Source organism: Somniosus microcephalus, chromosome 7, assembly GCF_052327205.1.
Source record: "Somniosus microcephalus isolate GS21.2 chromosome 7, FLI_Smic_1.0, whole genome shotgun sequence".
Taxonomy (NCBI): domain Eukaryota; kingdom Metazoa; phylum Chordata; class Chondrichthyes; order Squaliformes; family Somniosidae; genus Somniosus; species Somniosus microcephalus.
Genome location: NC_140993.1, coordinates 79,855,801 through 79,877,575, shown reverse-complemented (window position 1 = coordinate 79,877,575; position 21,775 = coordinate 79,855,801). Strand labels below are relative to the sequence as shown.

The following is a 21,775-nucleotide window of genomic DNA, read 5'->3' as shown; positions in this document are numbered from 1 at the left end:
GGTCAGATCGTGACGTCAGTGTGCAACGCTGATTTGACATACGACCTGCTATTTTGAACGTCACCGCTTGACTGTGCATTCAGTTGCAAGAGGGACCTCCCACCAGCGATATTTAGAGAGATTATCAACAACTTGCAGGCGACTTGCTTTTTGATTTCGACTGACTCTGTGTAAGTTTGTGCAACTGTTTGGAGCTTTCTACAGTTATTTAAAGTTGGTGAGGTGACGGGGAGTGGAGTGGAGAAGACCTTGCTTCTAATTTCAAGGGTTCTGCTCACACAAATTGCTCCCAGTCATGGGGGCTCTACTTGGAGTGCCCCTCGCACTGGAACATGACAGGGAGATGGAGCAGAGGCAGCAAAGAAAACAAGCTGCTTGCAGAGGGAGGAGAAGGAGGGGCAGGAGGCCTTACTCACCTAGGGTCTTTCGAGAGCATGCATGCCAAGAGCAGTGTATTTGGAGGCTTCGCTTCACCAAGGAGGTGGTCACAGAACTCTGCCACCTCCTGGAACCAGACCTGCATCTTCAGAGCACAGTGACGATGGCACTGCCAGTGGCCCTCAAGGATACAGTGACCATCAATTTTCTTCGCCACCAGATCCTTCCAGTCTGGAGCAGGAGACATAGCTAACATCTCCCAGTTCGCTGCCCAGGAGATCGCAGAGGCTCTGTACTCCAGGAGAAGGGACTTCATTGTCTTCTCTCTGAACAGAGAGAAGTAGGAGGAGCGCCCAAGTGGCTTTGCCAGGATATCTGTCTTCCCCACGGCTCAGGGCCCCATCGACTGCACACACGTGGCTTAGCGGGTACTGCATATTAATCCTGAGATGTACTGCAACTTCAAAGGCTACCACTAACTTAATGTGGGGCTAGTGTGCAACCATGCCCAGCACATCATGATGGTGAGTGAATGAATATCCTGGCAGCAGTCATGATGCCTTCCTGCAGCAGTCCGGTGTGCCAGCAATCTTCCAGCCACCATGTCGAATGTGAGGGTGGCTGCTTGGAAACAAGGGCTATCTGTTCTACACCTGGCTGATGACTCCCCTCCGCAACCTCACCAATGAGAGCCATGCTGCTACGATGAACCTCATCAAGAAGACCATCGGGGTGCGAAAGCAATGGTGCCACTGCCTTGACTGCTCGGGAGGAGCTCTCCAGTACACGTCGGAGCAGGTGTCCCATTTCGTGGAGGTCTGCTGCATCTTCCACAACTTGGCCATCATGAGGGTGCAGCTCTTGCCACCATGGGCTCCGCGACGCCCTCGGGAGGAGGAAGAGGAAGGGGGGAGGCAAGCAGCAGATCCCTGTTCCGAACGGGCTGTCCATGAGCACCTCATCAGAATCCAGTCTCCCCCTTATTGAAACCCCAGATCCCCGTTGCTCAACACTTCCCCACCTTACCATCCCGCTGTCACGGAAAAACACCGCGTCCTCTTGGGCTCAAAGCTGAAATGAGAGCCACCACAAAACAAACATTCCAAACATAAATTAATCAATCCAAAACTACATAACCAGGTCAGCTAATCAATTCAATTCAAATCGCTTTATTGGCATGACAAGTTACATCTTATGTTGCCAAAGCATCGGAAAACATTCATGTTTGTTCACAAAAATACAGATCTATCCATACAGTGTATAAACAGATATATCCCTGAGTGTATAAATATACTTTCATATAATTTATATATACTCTTTTCTTCTATTTAGTGGTTGTCCCTCTGTTTATGGCAAGCAGTAACATAGTGTGCCGCTAGTGTTACGCAATTTCTCTCTTCCCCTAGTAGGTATGGGAGTTTTTGGTCGTCATTCAAATTTCTGAATTTCTGGCATATTTTTGTGAATTTTGGGTAGAAATTCTCCCTTATGCCCTGATATTTTCTACAAGCTGTGAGGAAGTGCATCTCTGTCTCCACCACTCCCTGACTGCAGTGAGAGCATATCCTGTCCTCTCTTGGTAGCCGGGTCTGTCTGTGTCTACTTTTTTCGATCGCCAGGTTATGTTCACTAAGTCTGTACATTGTCAAAGTTTTTCTCAGTTTGCTATCCTTTACCATGGTCAGGTAATCAGCCATGTTGTATTGTCTGTTTAGGGCCAAGTAGCAATTGAGTTTGCTTTGGGTTTTTGTTGTTTCTGCCCAATATGACAGATATTTTTCCTTTTGCTTAGCGACGATTGTGTTGGGTCGAATTCTTTGTGTTACGCTGTCGCTGTCCTGGGGCTGGTTATTGTTAGTAGTGTTAGTAGTTACTTCACTGAGTCCCAGGACTAGTTGACTGAGGGTATTCTTCTTTATGGTCCTCTCTTGGCATTTCAGGGCTTCGTAATGATAGCATTGGGGGTTGCTCATTTCTAGGTGTTTCCAAAATTTGGTGGCTCTTTTTTGGATAGTGATTATTAATGGATATTGGCCTAGTTCTGTCCTGCATGCATTGTTTACGGTTTTCCTTTGAGTCCGGAGGATACTTTTACAGAATTCTGCATGTAGGATCTCAATTGGGTGTTTGTCCCATTTTGCAAATTCTTGTTGTGTTAGCGGTCCCCACACCTCACTGCCATAGAGTGCAATTGGTTCAATTACTGATTTGAAAATTTTGAGCCAAATGCTAATTGGGATTTCTATTTGGATTGATTTTTTAATGGCATAGAAAGCCCTTCTTGCTTTCTCTTTCAGTTCATTCACAGCCAGTTTGAAATTTCCCGTAGAACTGATTTTTAAGCCCAAGTATGTGTAGTTAGTGGTTTGTTCAATTTTGGTTGTTCCTAGTGTGAAATTTATTTTAGGTCCCTGATGTCTGGATCTTTGCTGGAACACAAGGACTTTGGTTTTTTGGGGATTTATTGTCAGAGCCCAAGTCTGGCAGTACGACTCCAGCAGATCCAGGTTCTGCTGTAGACCCTCCTTAGTTGGTGACAGCAGAACCAGGTCGTCTGCATAGAGGAGGAATTTAACCTTGGATTCATATAGGGTGAGGCCGGGTGCTGTAGATTGTTCAAGTAGTTTTGCCAATTCATTTATGTAAATATTAAAGAGTGTCGGTGAGATTGGCGAGCCCTGCGTCACCCCCCGCCCCTGTGGGAAGTATTTTGTTTGTTTGTCTCCAATTTTAACTGCACATTTGTTGTTTGTATACATTGATTTAATTACATCATATGTTTTTCCCCCTACCCCGCTTTCGATAAGTTTCAGGAATAAACCGTCATGCCAGATGGAGTCGAAAGCCTTCTGGAAATCTATAAAGCATGCGTAGATTTTGCTTTTGTTTTGATGAACGTGTTTGTCAATTAGGGTCTGTAGGGTGAAGATATGATCTGATGTTCTATAGTTTGGCAGGAATCCAATTTGGCTTTTACTCAAGACATTGTGCTCCTCAAGGAAGTTTATAAGTCTTTTGTTTATGATACTACAGAATACCTTCCCCAGGTTACTGTTTACACAGATGCCTCGATAGTTATTTGGGTCGACTTTGTCCCCACTTTTGTATATGGGCGTTATGAGTCCTTTGTTCCAGATATCAGGGAAGTAACCGACACTCAGAACCAAGTTGAAGAGTTTTAGGATAGCCAGTTTCATTTTATCGTCTGTGTGTTTAATCATCTCGCTTAGTATGCCGTCTGCACCGCAAGCTTTTCCTGGTCGCAGGTCCTTGAGTTTTTCAAATAGTTATTTTTCTGTTATTATGGAGTCTAGCGGGTTTTGGTTATCTTTTATGGCCATTTCGAGCTTTTCCAGTTTTTTGCATATTTGGTGTTGCTCTGGCCTTAGTGTGTTTTTCTGGTATCATTTTCAAAGTGGTTTTCCCATGTGTCTCCGTTTTGAATGGCCAATTCGTCGTGTTGTTTTTTGTGTAATGTATTCCAGTTGTCCCAGAAACAGTTGGAATCAATGGATTCCTCAATGGAGCTGAGTGTATTCTTAATATATTGCTCTTTTTTGGTTCTGAGTGTGTTTCTGTATTGTGTTAGTGTCTGACAATAAGTAAGGCGTAATTCATCGTTTTCTGGATGTCTGTGTTTTTGGTTTGATATTTTTCTAAGTTTTTTCCTCATGTTATGGCAATCTGGGTCAAACCATTTTTCATAGTTTTTTGTTTTGGGTTTGTTCTTACGAGCTTTCAAGTTTGACCTTGTTGCCAAATTATCAAAAATATTGTTTAGGTTATTCACTGCCCGGTTTACGCCTTCTTTATTGTGAGTGTATATGTTATCCAGAAAGGTGTCCAAGAGAGCTTGAGTTGATTCATGGCTAATTGCTTTATGGTATTTTTCCGTGTCGTTTTTGGCCCATCTGTACGATTTTTTGGTGTTGTACAGTTTACTGGGTTGTGTTTCTGTGTTGTTTGTTTCTGTCTTTTTAAGATACATAGTAATTTGACTGTGATCTGACAGTGTTGTTTGTGGTTTGACTGTGAATGCTCTGAAAGAGGATGGGTCCAAATCCGTAATCATATAGTCTACGGTGCTGCAGCCAAGAGGTGAGCAATAGGTCGATCTTCCTAGGAGGTTTCCTATGAACCTACCATTGACAATGTACAGACCCAGGCTTCGACAGAGCTGCAGGAGCTGTTTTCCGTTGGTATTTGTCTGCTTGTCGCAGTTATGCCTGTATGGAAGGGAAGGGATATCGAAGTGGTTATTCCCGAATATGTAATTGTTTCCCTGATTATTCCCTTAGTGTCTGTCTTTCGTGTTCCTTTGCCAATCCTGGTGCTCCTATGCAGTGCTACCCCAGTAGCTGCAGCATGCTGGTGGAAGGCTGCTGATTTTCCCTGGGAGAGACTGCAGATGGCCTTGCAGGATGACCTCAAGCAGCTCTGGGCCCAGAAAGCCCAGCTGTAGACTGCACCACCTCGGTATGGGTGGCAGCAGTCCTGGCTGGCTGACAGACAGCAGCAAGGACACGGGCGGAGTGGCAGGGGTAGGAGTACGACTGCCACCCCTGTCATCTCGAGAGGGGACAGCAGGTTCTTGCCCCACAGAGCCACTGCCACTCCCCTGGGGTGATGCGTCCGCATTCCTAGCCATCTGTTGGAGCACAGATTGCTGAACTGCTGTGAGACCCTGCAAGACCCTTTTCACACTCTTAAACCCAGCCACGATGGCATCAGTCTGATCTTGTGTGGTAGCCAGCTGAGACTGCATGAGAGCAGTCTGAGATTCCAGTGCAATGTTGGGTCGCTTCCGCTTGTGTTGCAATGGAAGCTTCGACATCGCCCATCACACCCAGCATCATGGTTGGATCCACAATTGTTCTAATAGAGTTGCCCATCACTTCCATCCTGGAAATCACGGGCTCTAAGCTCCGCGCAAAGTCCCATGCAATGTTGGAGCCATTGGACTCCTCCATGCTCCTTGACCGTGACAAGAGGCTCTCTGGCAGGTAGGGTTGCAAAGGGGTGGAAAGTTTCCGGTAAATTTCCGGAAATTTTCCACGGGAAGTTTATTTTGGGAATTTTGCCCAAAAAAGCACATGCTAGCATAATACTGTTTTTTTTGCATTTCTTTTTTTTCCACAGGTCCTCTCTTAAAATTACTAACAGAGATGGAATCTTAATTATTAAGGAATTTCTTAATCAATATATGTTTATCTTCTTACTTGGCTTGTTTTAATAATTACAAGTTTTGTGTGTGACTGTGAACAAATGTGTCCTGATTGGTTGGATGAGCGATTAGCTCCCTCTATTTGTAATATTTGCATATTGAATTGTGATTGGCCTGCAGGCATCTGTAAGACTGCTATAGTTTTTTTAAGATCCAGGTTAGAGGTCCTGAGGGAAGTCATTTTGTTTTCTGCTGATGTTGTGATGATGCAGTAAGTAAATCAGATTTTATACCAAATAAACCAGTTACTTGTTGAACTCTGTTGTCCTTCAATTTAAAATATACAAAATAATACACTATTGGTGATGTAGCGTCGTGTGTGTACAGGTCATGCTTCCATCACATGGAGCATCAGCAAAAATGTACTCACCCTGTTGTAATCGTGCTGATCGACCGCAGTTCGACACAGAGATGAATGCCCTTTATTTCTCTGCATAGAACAATGCCACGTTTACCGTCGGATGTGTGGAAGCATTTTACCCCAGGCATTAAAGATGGAAAGACTGTGTACATGTGCAAACACTGTAGAAAGCCATATGTAAAGAATGCCACAAAGATGCAGCAGCATTTATCCAAATGCAACAACTTCACTCAAAGCTCACAGCAGTCAGCCCAGAGTTCCTCTGCTTCCATTCAAGAAGATGATGGTTCTCATTCAGCATCAGGCTCCTTATCATCAGCAACTCCTGGCCCACTTGGAAGGTTCTTTGATAGAATGGATAACCATAGCCAGAAGAATGCAGATGAGTGCCTTGCTCGGGCTGTATATGCAACAGGCTCACCCCTCATGCTCACAGCCAATGTGTACTGGAAGAGATTTTTCAATGTTATTCGCCCTGCATACTGTCCTCCCACCAGACATGCTTTGTCTACTTATTTGCTGGAGGCTGAGTATAACAGAGTCCAAGGAAAGCTCAAAGAAACGATAGCGATGGCAGACTGTGTTGCAGTTATCTCAGATGGGTGGTCAAATGTACGAGGGGAGGACATCATAAATTACATCGTCTCCACTCCTCTCCCAGTGTTCTTCAAGAGCACAGACACGAAGGACAACAGACACACAGGCACATACATTGCTGATGAGCTGAAAGCGGTCATCAACGATCTTGGATCACAAAAGGTCTTTGCAGTAGTTACTGACAATGCTGCGAATATGAAGGCTGCTTGGGCTCAAGTGGAGGAGGCCTACCCTCATATTACGTCTATTGGGTGCGCAGCTCATGGGCTTAACCTGCTCCTGAAGGACATCATGGGTTTGAGAACCATGGAAGCACTGTACAAGAGAGCCAAGCAAGTTGTTAAGTATGTCAGGGGAAAACAGGTAGTTGCAGCAACCTACAACTCCAAGCAAATGACAAAGAACAAGAACACCACACTGAAGCTGCCCAACAACACTAGATGGGGTGGTGTTGTCATAATGTACAACAGCCTTCTGGAGGGTAAGGAGTCGCTGCAAGAAATGGCAATATCCCAGTCTGGGGATATGGAAACCACCTTCAAGGAAATACTGCTGGATGATGTTTTGGGAGAGAGTGGTTAGCAGCCTTAAACTACTCTCACCAGTAGCATCTGCAATTGCTCAGATTGAAGGAGATGACGCTGTCTTGTCAGATGTTCTCGGGCTTTTTACTGACCGGGGGTTACTTTTTGGGAATACGCATACAAAGGTGCGCAACAGGCTGACTAACGAGAGTGGAGAAACTGGTGGCTATCCAGGTGAACCTACAACTTATTGAGCCAGATACAGAAGTGTCCACCACACAGCTAGACAGTGACACAGAGGAGGAAATGGACACGTCAGAGCTAGAGTCAGAGAATCAGGAGGAGCAATGAGGAGTAGAAGACTCATGAGTAGAAGACTCAAAGGGACAAAATAAGGACAAATTACAGGCTAAATAAGCTGACGCTCTTTATTTTATTTTAGATGGGTCTTTTTTGTGGGGGTCCAATAAAGTTCAAAATTATAACCTAAATAAAGTTTTGAAAGCCTGTTTTTATTTGTATGGAACAGTATGTCTATTTTGACGACAAAGATAATATAAGGGTCAGAGACAAAAACCATCAGTGTGCAAAAAAACTCAAAATTCCTGAAAATTCCCATGGAAAGTTTCCTCTTAAAAATTCCCAGAATTTTGCAACCCTACTGGCAGGTCTCCCATTGCACCAAGCATTTCTGTGCGAATGCCCATCACCCTTCTTCTGAAGGCTGCCCCATTTAAGTCATCAGCTGAGTCCTGTGCAGCAGAACTCGTGCGTGAACTTGCCCTCTGGGAAGCTGGCACCCAAGCTACCCTTTCCCCCCTGGCCTGGCTGCAGCTCACTCATGCCCGGTGGCTCACCACGTGTAAGTGGCCACCTCTATACTACCCTTTATCGTACGCACAGTGCCATTTTCTGAGTTGGTGCCTGGGAGTGTCAGATCGAGTGACGGTGCCTCTTCTCCTTCACTCACCTCTACTAGGTCAGTGACAAGGCTGGGCTGCTGGCAGTTCTAGGGTATCTGAAAGGAGAAAGGCACGAGAGTCGGGTTGTGGTGAGGGGAGGGGGCAAAGCAAGATGTGCATGCTTATGCCATCAGCCGCTTGTAAGTGAGAAGAGATTGTGCCATAAGGGGGAAGTGGGATGTGAGAAGAAGGATTACGTATGAGCATACCGTCATCAGCAATGCTTTCAACCTTGCCACTCGCTGTGGCTTCAGTGACTGCCCCTCCAATTATCTCTAGCACCGTCCCCTCCAGTGAGGTTTTGAAGACCTGATTCCCCTCCGCCTGTCTGCTGCTGCTCACGTCTGTTATACACCACCTTGGCCTGCAAGAGAAAGGAAAGTGTGTTGGTGAGTGGTGCAGTATGTTTAGGGAATGTGTTATGGTTGAATAGCTGGCAGTGTGTGCAAGGTGTGAGATGTGGGTGTGAGGCTTGCAGCAGTGGTAAGTGTATGAGGTGAAGCTATGACTGAGGTATGAGTCGTACTTGGTAGCGATTATTGGTAGGTGAGTGGTAGAGGCATGGTGCATCAAGCAGTGTGTGAGGCTAGTGGTGCAGTTGGTGGGATTTGGCATTTGAAGATGCATTCACTCACCTTGACCACTCGTGTGAGGTCATTAAACTTCTTGCGGCACTGGATCCAGGACCTGGGGGCAACACTGGTGGCACTGATGGCTTTGCTATCTCCTCCCACTGTCTTCTGGTATTCTGTGTGGAAGGCTTCCTGCCCCCCTGCGAGTAGAGGACCTGTCTTCTGTGTATTCCCAGGACCAAGGTCTCCAGTGCTGCATCAGAGAATGTCCTTGCTCTTTCTATTCCCTGTTGAGCCATGGCTTTGGAGTGACAATCTGCAACAAAGCACCTCCCTTTTATGTAGTGGAGGGAGCCTAGGCAAAATTTTATTGGCCAGTAGACTACACCTGATATTGGCCCCCTTCTTGAGCGCTGAGCCAGCCAGCAGCACGTTTAGGGCTGAGCTCAGCGCTCCAATCATGTAAATGAGCAGGCTGCACGAATTTTGCGTGCTGCACGAATTTTGCGTGCTGCCTGCACGACTTTGATCGGGTGCGGGTAGATCATGCTTCTTAACTTATCCCATTACCATCTCCTTTTGCCTTGCACCATCATCCCTTTTGTCTTTTAATCTCTCCTGCCTTCCAGCCTAGCACAGACCTTCCCTTTTGTTCTTTCCTCCCCTTCCCCCCTTTCCCTGCCCCACACTTGCTTAAATATCTGTTACTTCTCCAACTTTTCCAGTTCTGATGAAGGGTCATCGACCTGAAACGTTAACTCTGTTTCTCTCACCACGATGCTGCCTGACCTGCTGAGTATTTCTAGCATTTTCTGTTGTTTCAGATTTCCAGCATCCGCAGTATTTTGCTATTGTTTCACCCTCTAAATGTTTGAGAGCGGGGTGGGGGGGGAATAATCCCTGCTCTTCAAACATTTAAATTGGCATTTTGTAGGTTTAAAAAGTGCCCAACTTTAAAAATGTCCAGGTATTCAATGGACCCTCTAAGCATTTTGTAAACCAGGTTAGATACCATATCAGAAAGGCGGAGACAGGTGATGTTACGGGTTGAAGCAACACACAGAAATTTCTGCTTGTCCAACATCAAGTACTAGATGAGCAGAAATTTCTTCCGACTAAATATTGGGAAGACCGAAGCCATTGTCTTCGGTCCCTGCCACAAATTCCATTCCCTATCCACCGGCTCCATCCCTCTTCCTGGCAACTGTCTGAGGCTGAACCACACTTCGCAAACTGGGTGTTGTATTTGACCATGAGATGAAATTCCGACCACATATCCACTCCTTCACTAAGACTGCCTACTTTCACCTCCGAAATATTGCCCAACTCAATGCCTGCCTCAGCTCATCTGCTGCTGGAGCTCTCAGGCATATCTTTGTTATCTCTAGACTTGACTATTCCAATGCACTCCTGGCCAGCCTCCCATCTTCCACCCTGCATAAACTCTGGCTGGCGCCTGTATCCTAACTCGCACCAAATTCCATTCACCCATCATGCTCACTGACCTACATTGACTCCTGTTTGAACAATGCCTCGATTTTAAAATTCTAATCCTTGTTTTTAATTCCCTCCATGGCCTTTCTGCTCCCTATCTCTGTAACCTCCTCCAGCCCTACAACTCTCCGAGATATCTGCGCTCCTCCAATTCTGGCCTCTTGCGCATCCCTGATTTTAATTGCTCTGCCATTGGCACAGTGCCTTCAGCTGCCGAGGCCCTAATCTCTGAAATTCCCTCCCTAAACCTCTCCGCCTCTCTACCCCTCATTCCTCCTTTAAGAACTTCTTAAAACCTACCTCTTTGTCCAAACTTTTCATTATTTGACCTAATATCTCCTTATGTGGATCTGTGTCAAACTTTGTGTGATAACGCTCCTGTGAAGCACCTTGGGACGTTTTACTATGTTAAAGGTGCTGTATAAATGCAAGTTGTTGTTGATATATTGGCCTTGGAGTCGGTGCAGTGCAGGTTCACTAGAATTATAACAGGGCCTTGTAGTGGCTTCCTCTCCCTCCAAATCAGGCCTAGAGCTACCTGCTGAATGCCACGGTCCAGGCCAAGGCCTTCGGTGGGAGTCTTGATGCAATCTTTGGTGCACTTATGCCCCTTTAAGCTTCCTTGCCACCTCTTCTGATTCTGCAATGGCATCCTCGCTGCAGCACTGTCAGGATTTTGTGCTCTTTGCACTGGCAGGTTTCCTCTTGGCAGCAGGAATTCCACCGGAAATACACCTGGCATATGAAATTACCTCGACCCAGGGTTGGTGGGGGGGCTGCAGTTGGAAGTCCCACTCCACTAGAACTCTGCTCCAAAGAGGAGAATTCTGGCATTGATGTCTTGAAATACTGTTAATAAGAACTTTAAGAAAATGAGTTCCTTGACAACCAAACAGACACAGGTTTGTGACTGATTATCAACTGCAATTCCTGTGGAATTTCAATTGTATTGCAGAGAAATTATAGCCTCTTAAAATTTATGAAATTACAATATTATGCGGTCACCAGCAAATCTGAAGTGAATACTCACATGAAGGATGAAATCCATTTTGTAAAGAAATGAGGAATCGAACGCTGTCCTTTCACCTGCGGGTCCAAGGTTTGATTCCAGGCCAGACTGAAGATATGAGGTCTAAGAGTCCTAAGTGACATATCCTTGATTGGTCTCAGTCCATCATTTTGCAGCACATAACTCTGAAATTTATTTCCAGGAGGCCATAAAAATGTCTGGTGTAGGATGTAAATAAATCACACTAGCGTGCTGTTGGGTGTTAACTAGATTTGGACCAAGGTATTGTTATAGCTGTGTGGAGGAAGTGTTACTCTGCATATAATTTATGTATAAACAGTGAAAGAATATTCTGTTCCTCAGTGCTGCTATTTCATTCTTTTGATAATTTGACAAACTGGAAAGAACAGCAATTACTGTGTAAATCAAGCATTAAACTTCCTCAATTACAAAAATAGACTTTGCACTCATCTTCCTGTGCACATTTTTACTGTGTTATGAGCTAGATGAAATGAATAGAATCAGGTATCCAGTGGAGTCGGCCAGATTCTGCTTACTCCAGAATTGGGGCTCATGCGTTACTTACAGACTTAATGCCAAAATCCTAATTCAATGAAGTACAGCATCTATAAAAGAACTTGTTTTGTGTTGCCCATTATCTAAGATTAGGTTTACTTGATGTTAATAAATATCTGCGGATTAGGCTGCGTTTTTGGGACTTTTTGTAGAACGATTTGAATAGCATGGTTTCCTGCACTATCTTAAGAGTTTGTGTTTACTTTAAATACATCTCCTCATCCCTTCCAAAAGATCCAGCACTTAAATCTTAATGCTTTCTGGGTACATACAAGTTTAAATTGTAAGTTTGCTGGTATTCTAGGGTAATTATTAACCTACTGTTATAAACTTCCATTCTAGAATCTATTCAAATTGAATGTATTATGCAAAACAAGTTATTAATTTACTAAAATATTTCAGTTTATGAATTGCTCTTTGACAGGCCGAGACTGAATTACAGAGGGTCACAATGGATGCCACTCGAATTTCGCGACAGCTGGAAGAAACCATTGATGATTTTCAAGAAGAGAAAATTAAGGATATTAAGGTAAATGTAGCATATAAAAATAATTCTTCCTCGTTTGTTCATTCTCCACAAACAATAAGGATTTAGATCACTATCGTAAAAGGGGAAATCCTAGGGCATTGACTCTTTAAGAAAATCATATCCTGAATGATAACTGATCATTATCTCCACTGCATAAGAGGTCCTGTTCTCAGTAGGTAATTTCTGGCATGTACCAGTCAATGCCAGAATAACTGCAATAAATATTAAACACATTAAGCTCTACTGAACCGCACTCTTCCCTTGCTAAAACCGCCCACTTCTCCAGGATAATCCTGGAGGGTAAAGATAACACCAGACTAATTTTCTCCACTACCAGATGCCTCTTTAAGCCCCTATCCTTTACCTCCTCAACCCTCATCTCTTAACAAGTGGGAGGAGCTCATTTGTCATTAAAGTAGAGACCATTCGTTCAACTGCCTATCCCTTGCGCGCCAAACGTTAATCCCGCCATTTTCCTCCTATGCTAGCCCTGAACCCTCGACTCTAGTTTCTCAACCATCTCTGCTTCCACCCATCCAAGCTCATTTCGTCCATGAGACTTGCACCTTCCACCCCTAACCTCATTCACATTTAAACATCTGACCACTCAACTTCCCTTCCTGTCCCCCATGCTAGTTGACATTGCAAATTGTTCATTTTCCTCCTTTTATTTAAAAAAAAAGCATCCTTGACCCCTCTGTCCAAGCAAACTACCGTCCAACCTCCCTTTCCTAATCAAAGTCCTTGAATACATTGTTTTCTCACGGGTTTGTGCCCCTCTATCCCGTAACTCCATTTAAATCCCTCCAATCAGATTTCACCTCTTATAGCACCAAAACAGCCCTACACAATGTCATGAATGGCATTCTCAATGACTGTGTCCATGGTGCATTATCGCTCCTTGTCCTGCTCGACCTCTCTCTTGTCCTTGACAAGGTTTACCATGCCATCCCCTACAGCACCCATTACAAACTCTATACCCTGGCCACCAACTCCATTCTCCTCCCAGGTCAAACCTTCAGACTCAATTACTCCAGTAATCTCCTGGGCAATCTCTGTAAACTTCAGCTCATCTAAAACCCTGACCCTCACCAAGTTCTCAGTTACTGATATTGGGTCTGGCCTCCCATCCCAACAAAAACAACCACTTGCATTTATGTAGCGTCTTTAACGTAGTAAAGCATCCCAAGGTGCTTCACAGGAACATTATCAAACAAAATTTGACACTGAGCCACATAAGGAGGTATTAGGATAAGTGACCAAACGTTTGGTTAAAGAGGTAGGTTTTAAGGCTGGCCAGGAGAGCATTGGAATAGTCAAGTCTACAGGAAACAAAGGCATAGATGAAGGTTTCAGCAGCAGATGAACTGAGGCAGGGATGGAGTTGGGCAATGTTATGGAGGTGTAAGTAGGCGGTCTTGGTGATGGAGTGGATATGTGGTCGGAAGCTCATCTTGGGGTCATATATGACACCCTGGTTGCAAACGTTCTGGTTCAGCTGCAGATAGTTGCCAGGGAGAGGAATGGAGTCGGGAACAGAGTTTGTGGTGGGGACCAAAGGCAATGGCTTTGGTCTTCCCAATATTTAGTTGGAGAAAATATCTCTTCATCCAGTACTGGATGTTGGACAAGCCGTGCGACAAATTGGAGACAGTGGAGGGTTCAAAAGAGGTGGTGGTGAGTTAGAGATGGATGTCTTCAGTATACATGTGGAACTTGATGTGTTTTCGGATGATAGCGCCGAGGAGCAGCGTGTAGTTGTGAAATAGGGGGGGGCTAAGGATAGATCCTTGGGGGACATCAGAGCTAACGGTGCGGAAGCGGGAAGAGAAACCATTACAGGTGATTCTCTGGCTACTCTGGATAGGTAAGAATGGAACTAGGCGAGGGCAGTCCCACCCAGCTGGACGACGGTGGCGAGGCTTTGGAGGAGGATGGTGTGGTTAATCGTGTCAAAGACTGCAGACAGGTCAAGAAGGATGAGGAGGGATAGTTTACCATGGTAACGGTCACATTAGGATGCCATTTGTGACTTTGATATGGGCCTTTTCAGTACTGTGGCAGGGGCAGAAACCTGATTGGAGGGACTTAAACGTGGAGTTGTGGAAAAGATGAGCATGGATTTGGGAGGTGACAACACGTTAAAGGACTTTGGAGGGGAAGGAAGATTGGAGATAGGGCAGTAGTTTGCAAGGACAGAGGGGTCAAAATGTAAAATTCTCATCCTTGTGTTTAAATCCCTGTATGGCCCTGTCCCTCCTTATCTTTTTAACTTCGTCCAGCCCTACAAACACCCTTCCCCAAAACTGTATTCTACTGACTTTGACCTCTTATGCCTTCCCCCCTCCTCACTTTGGTGACCACGCCATCAGCCTCTTAAGCCCCCCACTGGCATTCCATCCCTAAATTCCACTGTCTCTCCAAAAACCCTACCTTCCTTTATGATCCTCTTTAAAACCCACCTCTTTGATAAAGCTTTTGGTAACATCTCCTTTGGCTCAGCATCCATTTTTTTCTTATTCCTGTGTGAATCGCCTTGGGACACTTTCTTGTTTACTTTCTTCGAGATTATTTGCTTAAATCAAATTTTGACCACTGCTAAGCTCAGCTCTTTTTATTAAAAAAAAAAAAAAAAAAAAAAAAAATCCTTGCTTGAAGATGCCACACCCACTGTTGGTAAGCATCTGCATTATGAAGGATTTACCTCGATGCACCTACTCAAAACATAGCTTTTATGTTAATTGTTCTGACACAACAGCCTTGGGCTGTATATTCCGATGCCTATGGGTGTGTACGAGTTGTGTACACACCCATAGGGACATCGGAAATGCCGGTTTCAGGCATGCAAAGCACATGCGCTGAAAACCGGTATTTCCAATCTGTTAAGAATGCTCTTGACAGCTCAGACGCCTGCCTTGGAGAAGGGCCTCTGCGGGCGGATAGCTCTGCTTTCTGGAGAACCTCTGCCCGCAGAAAACCCTTAGAAATCTTACGCCTGAAAAAAGAAAAAAAAATGTTTTCACTCATTTTAAAAAAAATACTTTTAAAAAAAGGTACAGGAAACTTTCTGGTATCCGGCACGGACGGGACCGAGCTGGTGCCGGTCTATCAACATTGCCGGAGAATCGAGCACTATAGTTAAAACATACGGAGCTTCTGAGCTCCGTATCTAGCAACAAACCCTGTTGCTTAGCAACAGCTTCAAAACAATCAGCACAGCTTGCAAGCATCTCTGTAGCTTAGCAACAGCTTCAGTTAGACGCTTGCACAGCCAGAAAGGAGTGAAAAAAATTAACTAAAAGTAAAAAAAATGTTATCTGAACCGACTGCTGAATTTTGCCGGTTAACCGACATTTCCGGTTATTTAGTGGCCGGTTAATCGAAAGTTTCCTGTAAGTTTATTTTTAGCCCTGTAAAAACTTCAATTATTTTTTTCAAAAAATTTAATTTTTGTTTAAAATATTTAATTTATTGTAATTTCAACTAATTTAAAAAATGTGATTTTTTTAAAATTTACTTAATGTTTTACTGTGTTTTTGGGGTGATCTCTTCATATATTTGACAGGTCTATCTGTCAAGTGTATGAAGGGAGATTAGATTCCCTTCTCCTATTGGCTCCCTATGGCCCACGTGATCCCAGGGACGCATGCGCCTCTGGGATACGTGAGCCCTGCGCATTTCGAGTTTGGAGAGGCCCAGGAGTGGAAGTATACGCACCTCAGGAGCCCTCGGGTAAGTTCGTAGATTTTTTCCAGATCGGCAGCCTCTGAACGCAGGAAACCTCCGATCGGAAAATACGGGCCATTGTCTTTGATATTGGAAATTTCATCTGTATCTATTTCAGCCAGACTAGTCAGAGATCAAGATATTCTGACTTAAAGGGGAGGAAGAAGAAGCTTTTTGTACTAATTTTTAACAATCTGGATAGTTCTCATTTGTTGAGTTTGATGCCCAAAAAGTATCTAATCTTGAATGGATAAGTGATAGTAAATCCAGTGATCAGAACAGAGAACTCTAACTCTGTACACCAGCTTCTGGAATGTATCATGTGCTACCATGTGATTCTCATCTCTTGGAAAAATGGACTGAATATAATGGGCCGGATTTTGCTGTAGAAATAACGATGAAGCTAACTGTTCACTGTTATTAAAGAATAAATCGGACAGCACACATGCACAGTTAAACGTGGAAATCAGGAGGTTGCTGTCCGAATTGCCTTGCTCTTCCAGAAGCTGCGTGAAAACAGCATCTGGCCAAGAGACTAGGCATTGAAATACATGGAATGTAGTGAAGTTGCTATAGTTATATACCTACTAAACTCGCCAGAAAAAGTTGGGGCTTGTCCATTCCACTGTAAGTAAATTTTTAATAAGTCTTAATTACTGCCAAACAACCTCGCTGGCACTGAAAATTTACCTTTACAAGCCTGGAGTCTCATTCCCTCAGATTTTAATTATTGTTGGCAATTTTTTTTTTTTTTTAATTTAAAAAAAAAAAAAAATGTTGTTTACTTTTTCTTTCTGTCTCTCTTATCCTCTCTCTTAATCCTAATTTTCTTTCCTTCTCTTTATTTTGCTTTTTGAACCTGACATTTAACATTGAATTAAATATTGTAACTGACACTTTCTGGTTCAGACTCTGCACTGCTCATTAATGGTTCTGCAATCTGATTGGTTAAGGAGATGCACAGTTGCTTGTCCTGTTCACACAGGTCCCAGATCCCCTGTAGAGAGCACTGCCAAAATTTCTCGACAGTAAATTCCAGTGCAAAATCCCATAGAATGTCTGTGGGCAACTACAAGTGTAATGAACGGCTGGCTCTGTTCGTTCGCTGCTGAGGGGAAAATCCGGCCCATAATCTGATCAAACTGTGTGTTAGGCTCTGAACCAACAAATAGTTTTATTTACAGAAGACAGCTGAATGAACAGTAAATGGGGTAAAATAGTGAATAATACATTTCTTGACTCTCCTCAATATACAAAATAATTAAGACGTCACTCACTTTCACACTAAATATAGTCCCTAAATCATAATTTCACTTCTTACACTGTGGTCCACCACACAGTCCTTGTGGAGATGAAGTCCCATCTTCACACTGAGGACCCCCTCCATTGTGTTGTGTGGCACTACCACCGTGCTAAATGGGATAGATTCAGAACAGATCTAGCTCAAAACTGGGCATCCATGAGGCACTGTGGGTCGTCATCATCAGCAGCAGCAGAATTGTATTCCACCACAATCTGTAACCTCATGGCCTGGCATATCACTCACTCTACCATTAACATCAAGCCAGGGGACCAACCCTGGTTCAATGAAGAGTGTAGAAGAGCATGCTAGGAGCAGCACCAGGCATACCTAAAAATGAGGTGCCAACCTGGTGAAGCTACAAAACAGGACTACGTGCATGCTAAACAGCGGAAGCAGCATGCTATAGACAGAGCTAAGTGATCCCACAACCAACCGATCAGATCAAAGCTCTGCAGTCCTGCCACATCCATTTGTGAATGGTGGTGGACAATTAAACAACTAACGGGAGGGAGAGGCTCCATGAATATCCCCATCCTCAAAGATTGGCGGAGCCCAGCACGTGAGTGCAAAAGACAAGGCTGAAGTGTTTGCAAATATCTTCAGCCAGAAGTGCCGAGTGCATGATCCATCTCGGCCTCCCCCTGAGGTCCCCACCATCACAGAAGCCAGTCTTCAGCCAATTAGATTCACTCCACGTGATATCAAGAAACGGCTGAGCGCACAGGATACAGCAAAGGCTATGGGCCCCGACATCATCCCGGCTGTCGTGCTGAAGACTTGTGCTCCAGAACTAGCCGTGCCTCTAGCCAAGCTGTTCCAATACAGCTACAACACTGGCATCTACCTGACGAAGTGGAAAATATCCCAGGTATGTCCTGTCCAAAAAAAAGCAGGACAAATCTAATCTGGCCAATTACTGTCCCATCAGTCTACTCTCAATCATCAGCAAAGTGATGGAAGGTGTCGTTGACAGTGCTATTAAACGGCACTTCCTCACCAATAAGCTGCTCACCGATGCTCAGTTTGGGTTCTGCCAGGACCACTCCGCTCCAGATCTAAACATGGACAAAAGAGCTGAATTCTAGAGGTGAGTTGAGTGACTGGCCTTGACATAAAGGCAGCATTTGACCGAGTGTGGCGTCAAGAAGCCCTAGCAAAATTGAAGTCAATGGGAATCGGCTGGAGTCATATCTAGCACAATGGAAGATGGTTGTGGTTGTTGGAGGATAATCATCTCAGCCCCAGGACATCGCTGCAGGAGGTTCTCGGGGCAGTGTCCCAGGCCCAACCATCTTCAGCTGCTTCATCAATGACCTTCCCTCCATCATAAGGTCAGAAGTGGGGATGTTTGCTGATGATTGCACAATGTTCAGTTCCATTCACAACTCTTCAGATAATGAAGTAGTCCATGCCCAGAGGCAGCAAGACCTGGACAACATTCAAGCTTGGGCTGATAAGTGGCAAGTGACGCCACACAAGTGTCAGGCAATGACCATCTCCAACAAGAAAGTCTAGCCACCTCCCCTTGACATTCAGTGGGATTACCATTGCAGGATTACCATTGCTGAATCTCCCACCATCAACATCCTGGAGGTCACCATTGACTGAAAACTTAACTGGACCAGCCACATAAATACTGTGGCTATAAGAGCTAGTCAGAGGCTGGGTATTCTGCAGTGAGTGTCTCACCTCCTGACTCCCTAAAGCCTTTCCACCATCTACAAGGCACAAGTCAAGAGTGTGATGGAATACTCTCCACTTGCCTGGATGAGTGCAGCTCCAACAACACTGAAGAAGCTCGACATCACCCAGGACAAAGCAGTCCGCTTGATTGGCATCCCATCCACCACCTTAAACATTCACTCCCTCCACCACCGATGCATCATGGCTGCAGCGTGTACCATCTACAAGATGCACTGCGGCAACTCGCCAAGGCTTCTTCGACAACCCACGACCTCTAACACCTAAAAGGACAAGGGCAGCAGGCGCATGGGAACACCACCAGCTGCAAGTTCCCCTTCAAGTCACACATTATCCTGACTTGGAAATACATCGCCATCCCTTCATCGTCGCTGGGTCAAAATCCTGGAACTCCCTCCCTAACAGCAATGTTAGGAGTACTTTCACCACGTGGACTGCGGTGGTTCAAGAAGGTGGCTCATAACCACCTTCTCAAGGGCAATTAGGGATAGGCGATATGCTGGCCTTGCCAGCGATGCCCACATCCCATGAATGAATAATAAAAAGGACTAGGATACCATTTGAAAAGTAGCTCAGTTTTTCTGCTGGCTGGCACTAAATTTAAACACTTTTATAGTGGCTTTTTTAATTTAAATGGTATTTTGCTTAATTCTGCTCTAAAAATTTTGCGTCAAATTTTCAAAATCTCACCTTTCCCTTAAAAGTGGTGAAATTTTTTCCTGGCATTGCATCCCTGAAAGACTGACCATTAATTTCACATTTCCAGAGTTATTGAAAATTCTATCTGTAGGACTAAGAGTTACTATAAAGTGAGGTAAATCATTTCTAACCATGCTACAGGAAACTTTCTGATATCTGGCACTGACTGGACCAAGCTGGTGCCGTACCATCAAAAGTGCCGGACATACCAGCATTAATGTTGAAACATACGGAACTGAAAATCTCCGTGTGAATCAACAAACCCTGTTGCCAACAGCTTCAAAACAGTCAGCTGCAGCTGCAAGCGTCTCTAGCTGAAGCTGTTGCTATAGCTACAGACCTTGCAGTGCCTGACTGGGGGGAAAAAAAAGCAACGAGAACTAAAAAAACTTATAGAAAACGGCTCCTGATTTTTGCCGTTAGATCGAGTACTCCGGACATATAACCTCCGGATAAACCAAAGTTTCCTGTAATGAGTCAACTAATGCATATCTTTATCAGTTGACTGATGAAGAACTGGTGGGTAAAGCCAAAGTGCATTTCACCTCAACCTTGCCCACCTTATGAGCCAATAGCAAAATAGTTGCCGTAGGATCATTACTGTAAAACAGTTATGTCAAGTAATTTCTACTCCCTTAGATTTATCTAAATACAAGTTGTGTAATGAGCTTATTTTGTTTTGATGCCATTAATAGCTATATTTAAGTTAATGTGAAGGATAAACAGATGGGCAGCTTTTGATTTTGGCGTAGTGTATAGTACTTTCGAATGCTTGGATGCAGTTCTTCTTGATCTATTCAGAATGACATCAGTTTGTTTAGCTGAACAAGACGTAAATGAATAAAGTGATTATTGTGATGTGGTCTTGGAAGAATTATTTGTTTCTAATTTATAATTGGAAGACTTTGTGTGGCTCATTTGGGTAGTAAGAGTGAGTAATCATTTTTGCACTGTTCCTGCCGAATGCTTCGGAACATTTGTGGCGATAGAATTGCTATTGTTAAAAATTTCCTGAATATTTAATAAGCATTATATTTTGATTCCTCTTTGAACTGCCACTGATTTGTGGGAAAGTAATTCATGTTAGGTTAATTTTACAGACCTTACTCTGAAACAAAAAAATGTTTGGCAGTCCCAAATCCTGATAGTATCTCATTACGTGCAACAATTCTTACAGATAATGGGAATGCGGATGATCCAGGTTTCACTGTATATGAATAAATTGTATATTCTACAGGTGTAAGATAACAGACATGTATCATACGCTGATCAGGGCCACATATGTTGTATAAATAAAGTTATATAATTGGGATTGTCTGTGAAATTCACCATGCATTAATTTTATTTAACTTAAATTTAGCCTTGTCAGCTATACATGTTGAATGTTTGTGAGATATATGCCAACATTTTAAAATAGTTTTTATGTATGAAAGTCTATTGCTCATTTTATGGGACAACTTGAATTAGACAAAATTTAATTCTGTTTTATAAAACAGGGATATTGTTTTAACATCATATAGCAGATCTGTTTTGATACATCAAACTATGCTTCTCTTTGGTGAATTGATTTCTCAAGTTCTTTTTTATTTACTTAAAATAGAAGATTTTTGGAGACTTCATTACAGTTGAAATGGCATTCCATGCAAAAGCTTTGGAAGTTTATAGCAAAGCATATCAGCATATACAGAATATTGATGAAGATGCAGATATGGAGGTAAGCTGTATTTTTCTTCTATGTTTCTATTCTAGACACAAAAGGCATCAAGGGGTATGGGGCGAGAGCAGTAATATGGTATTGAGATAGAGGATCAGCCATGATATTGAATGGCGGAGCAGGCTCGAAGGGCCGAATGGCCTACTCTTGCTCCTATGTTTCTATGTTTTGAGGTTTTTAAGGCTATAGTGATTAAGAATTAGGAGCAGGAGTAGGTTATACGGCCCTTTGAGCCTGTTCCGCCATTCAATAAGATCATGGCTGATCTTCAACCTCAACTAGACTTTCCTACCCGATCCCCATATCCCTTGATTCCCCTAGAGTCCAAAAATCTATCTATCTCAGTCTTGAATATACTCAATGACTCAGCATCCACAGCCCTTTGATCCAAAGATTCACAACCATG

General features: G+C 43.8%; 1 protein-coding gene across 1 annotated transcript in view; it reads left to right on the top strand.

Annotated features, from left to right (window-relative positions):
• Nucleotides 1–21,775, top strand: part of cibar1 (CBY1 interacting BAR domain containing 1) — an 81,348-nt gene that overhangs the window by 39,967 nt on the left and 19,606 nt on the right. Inside the window, exons 4-5 of the mRNA XM_085992672.1 lie at nt 12,122–12,226; nt 21,256–21,369. Coding sequence (XP_085848798.1) covers nt 12,122–12,226; nt 21,256–21,369 — 219 coding nt within the window. The remainder of the gene's footprint in view (nt 1–12,121; nt 12,227–21,255; nt 21,370–21,775) is intronic.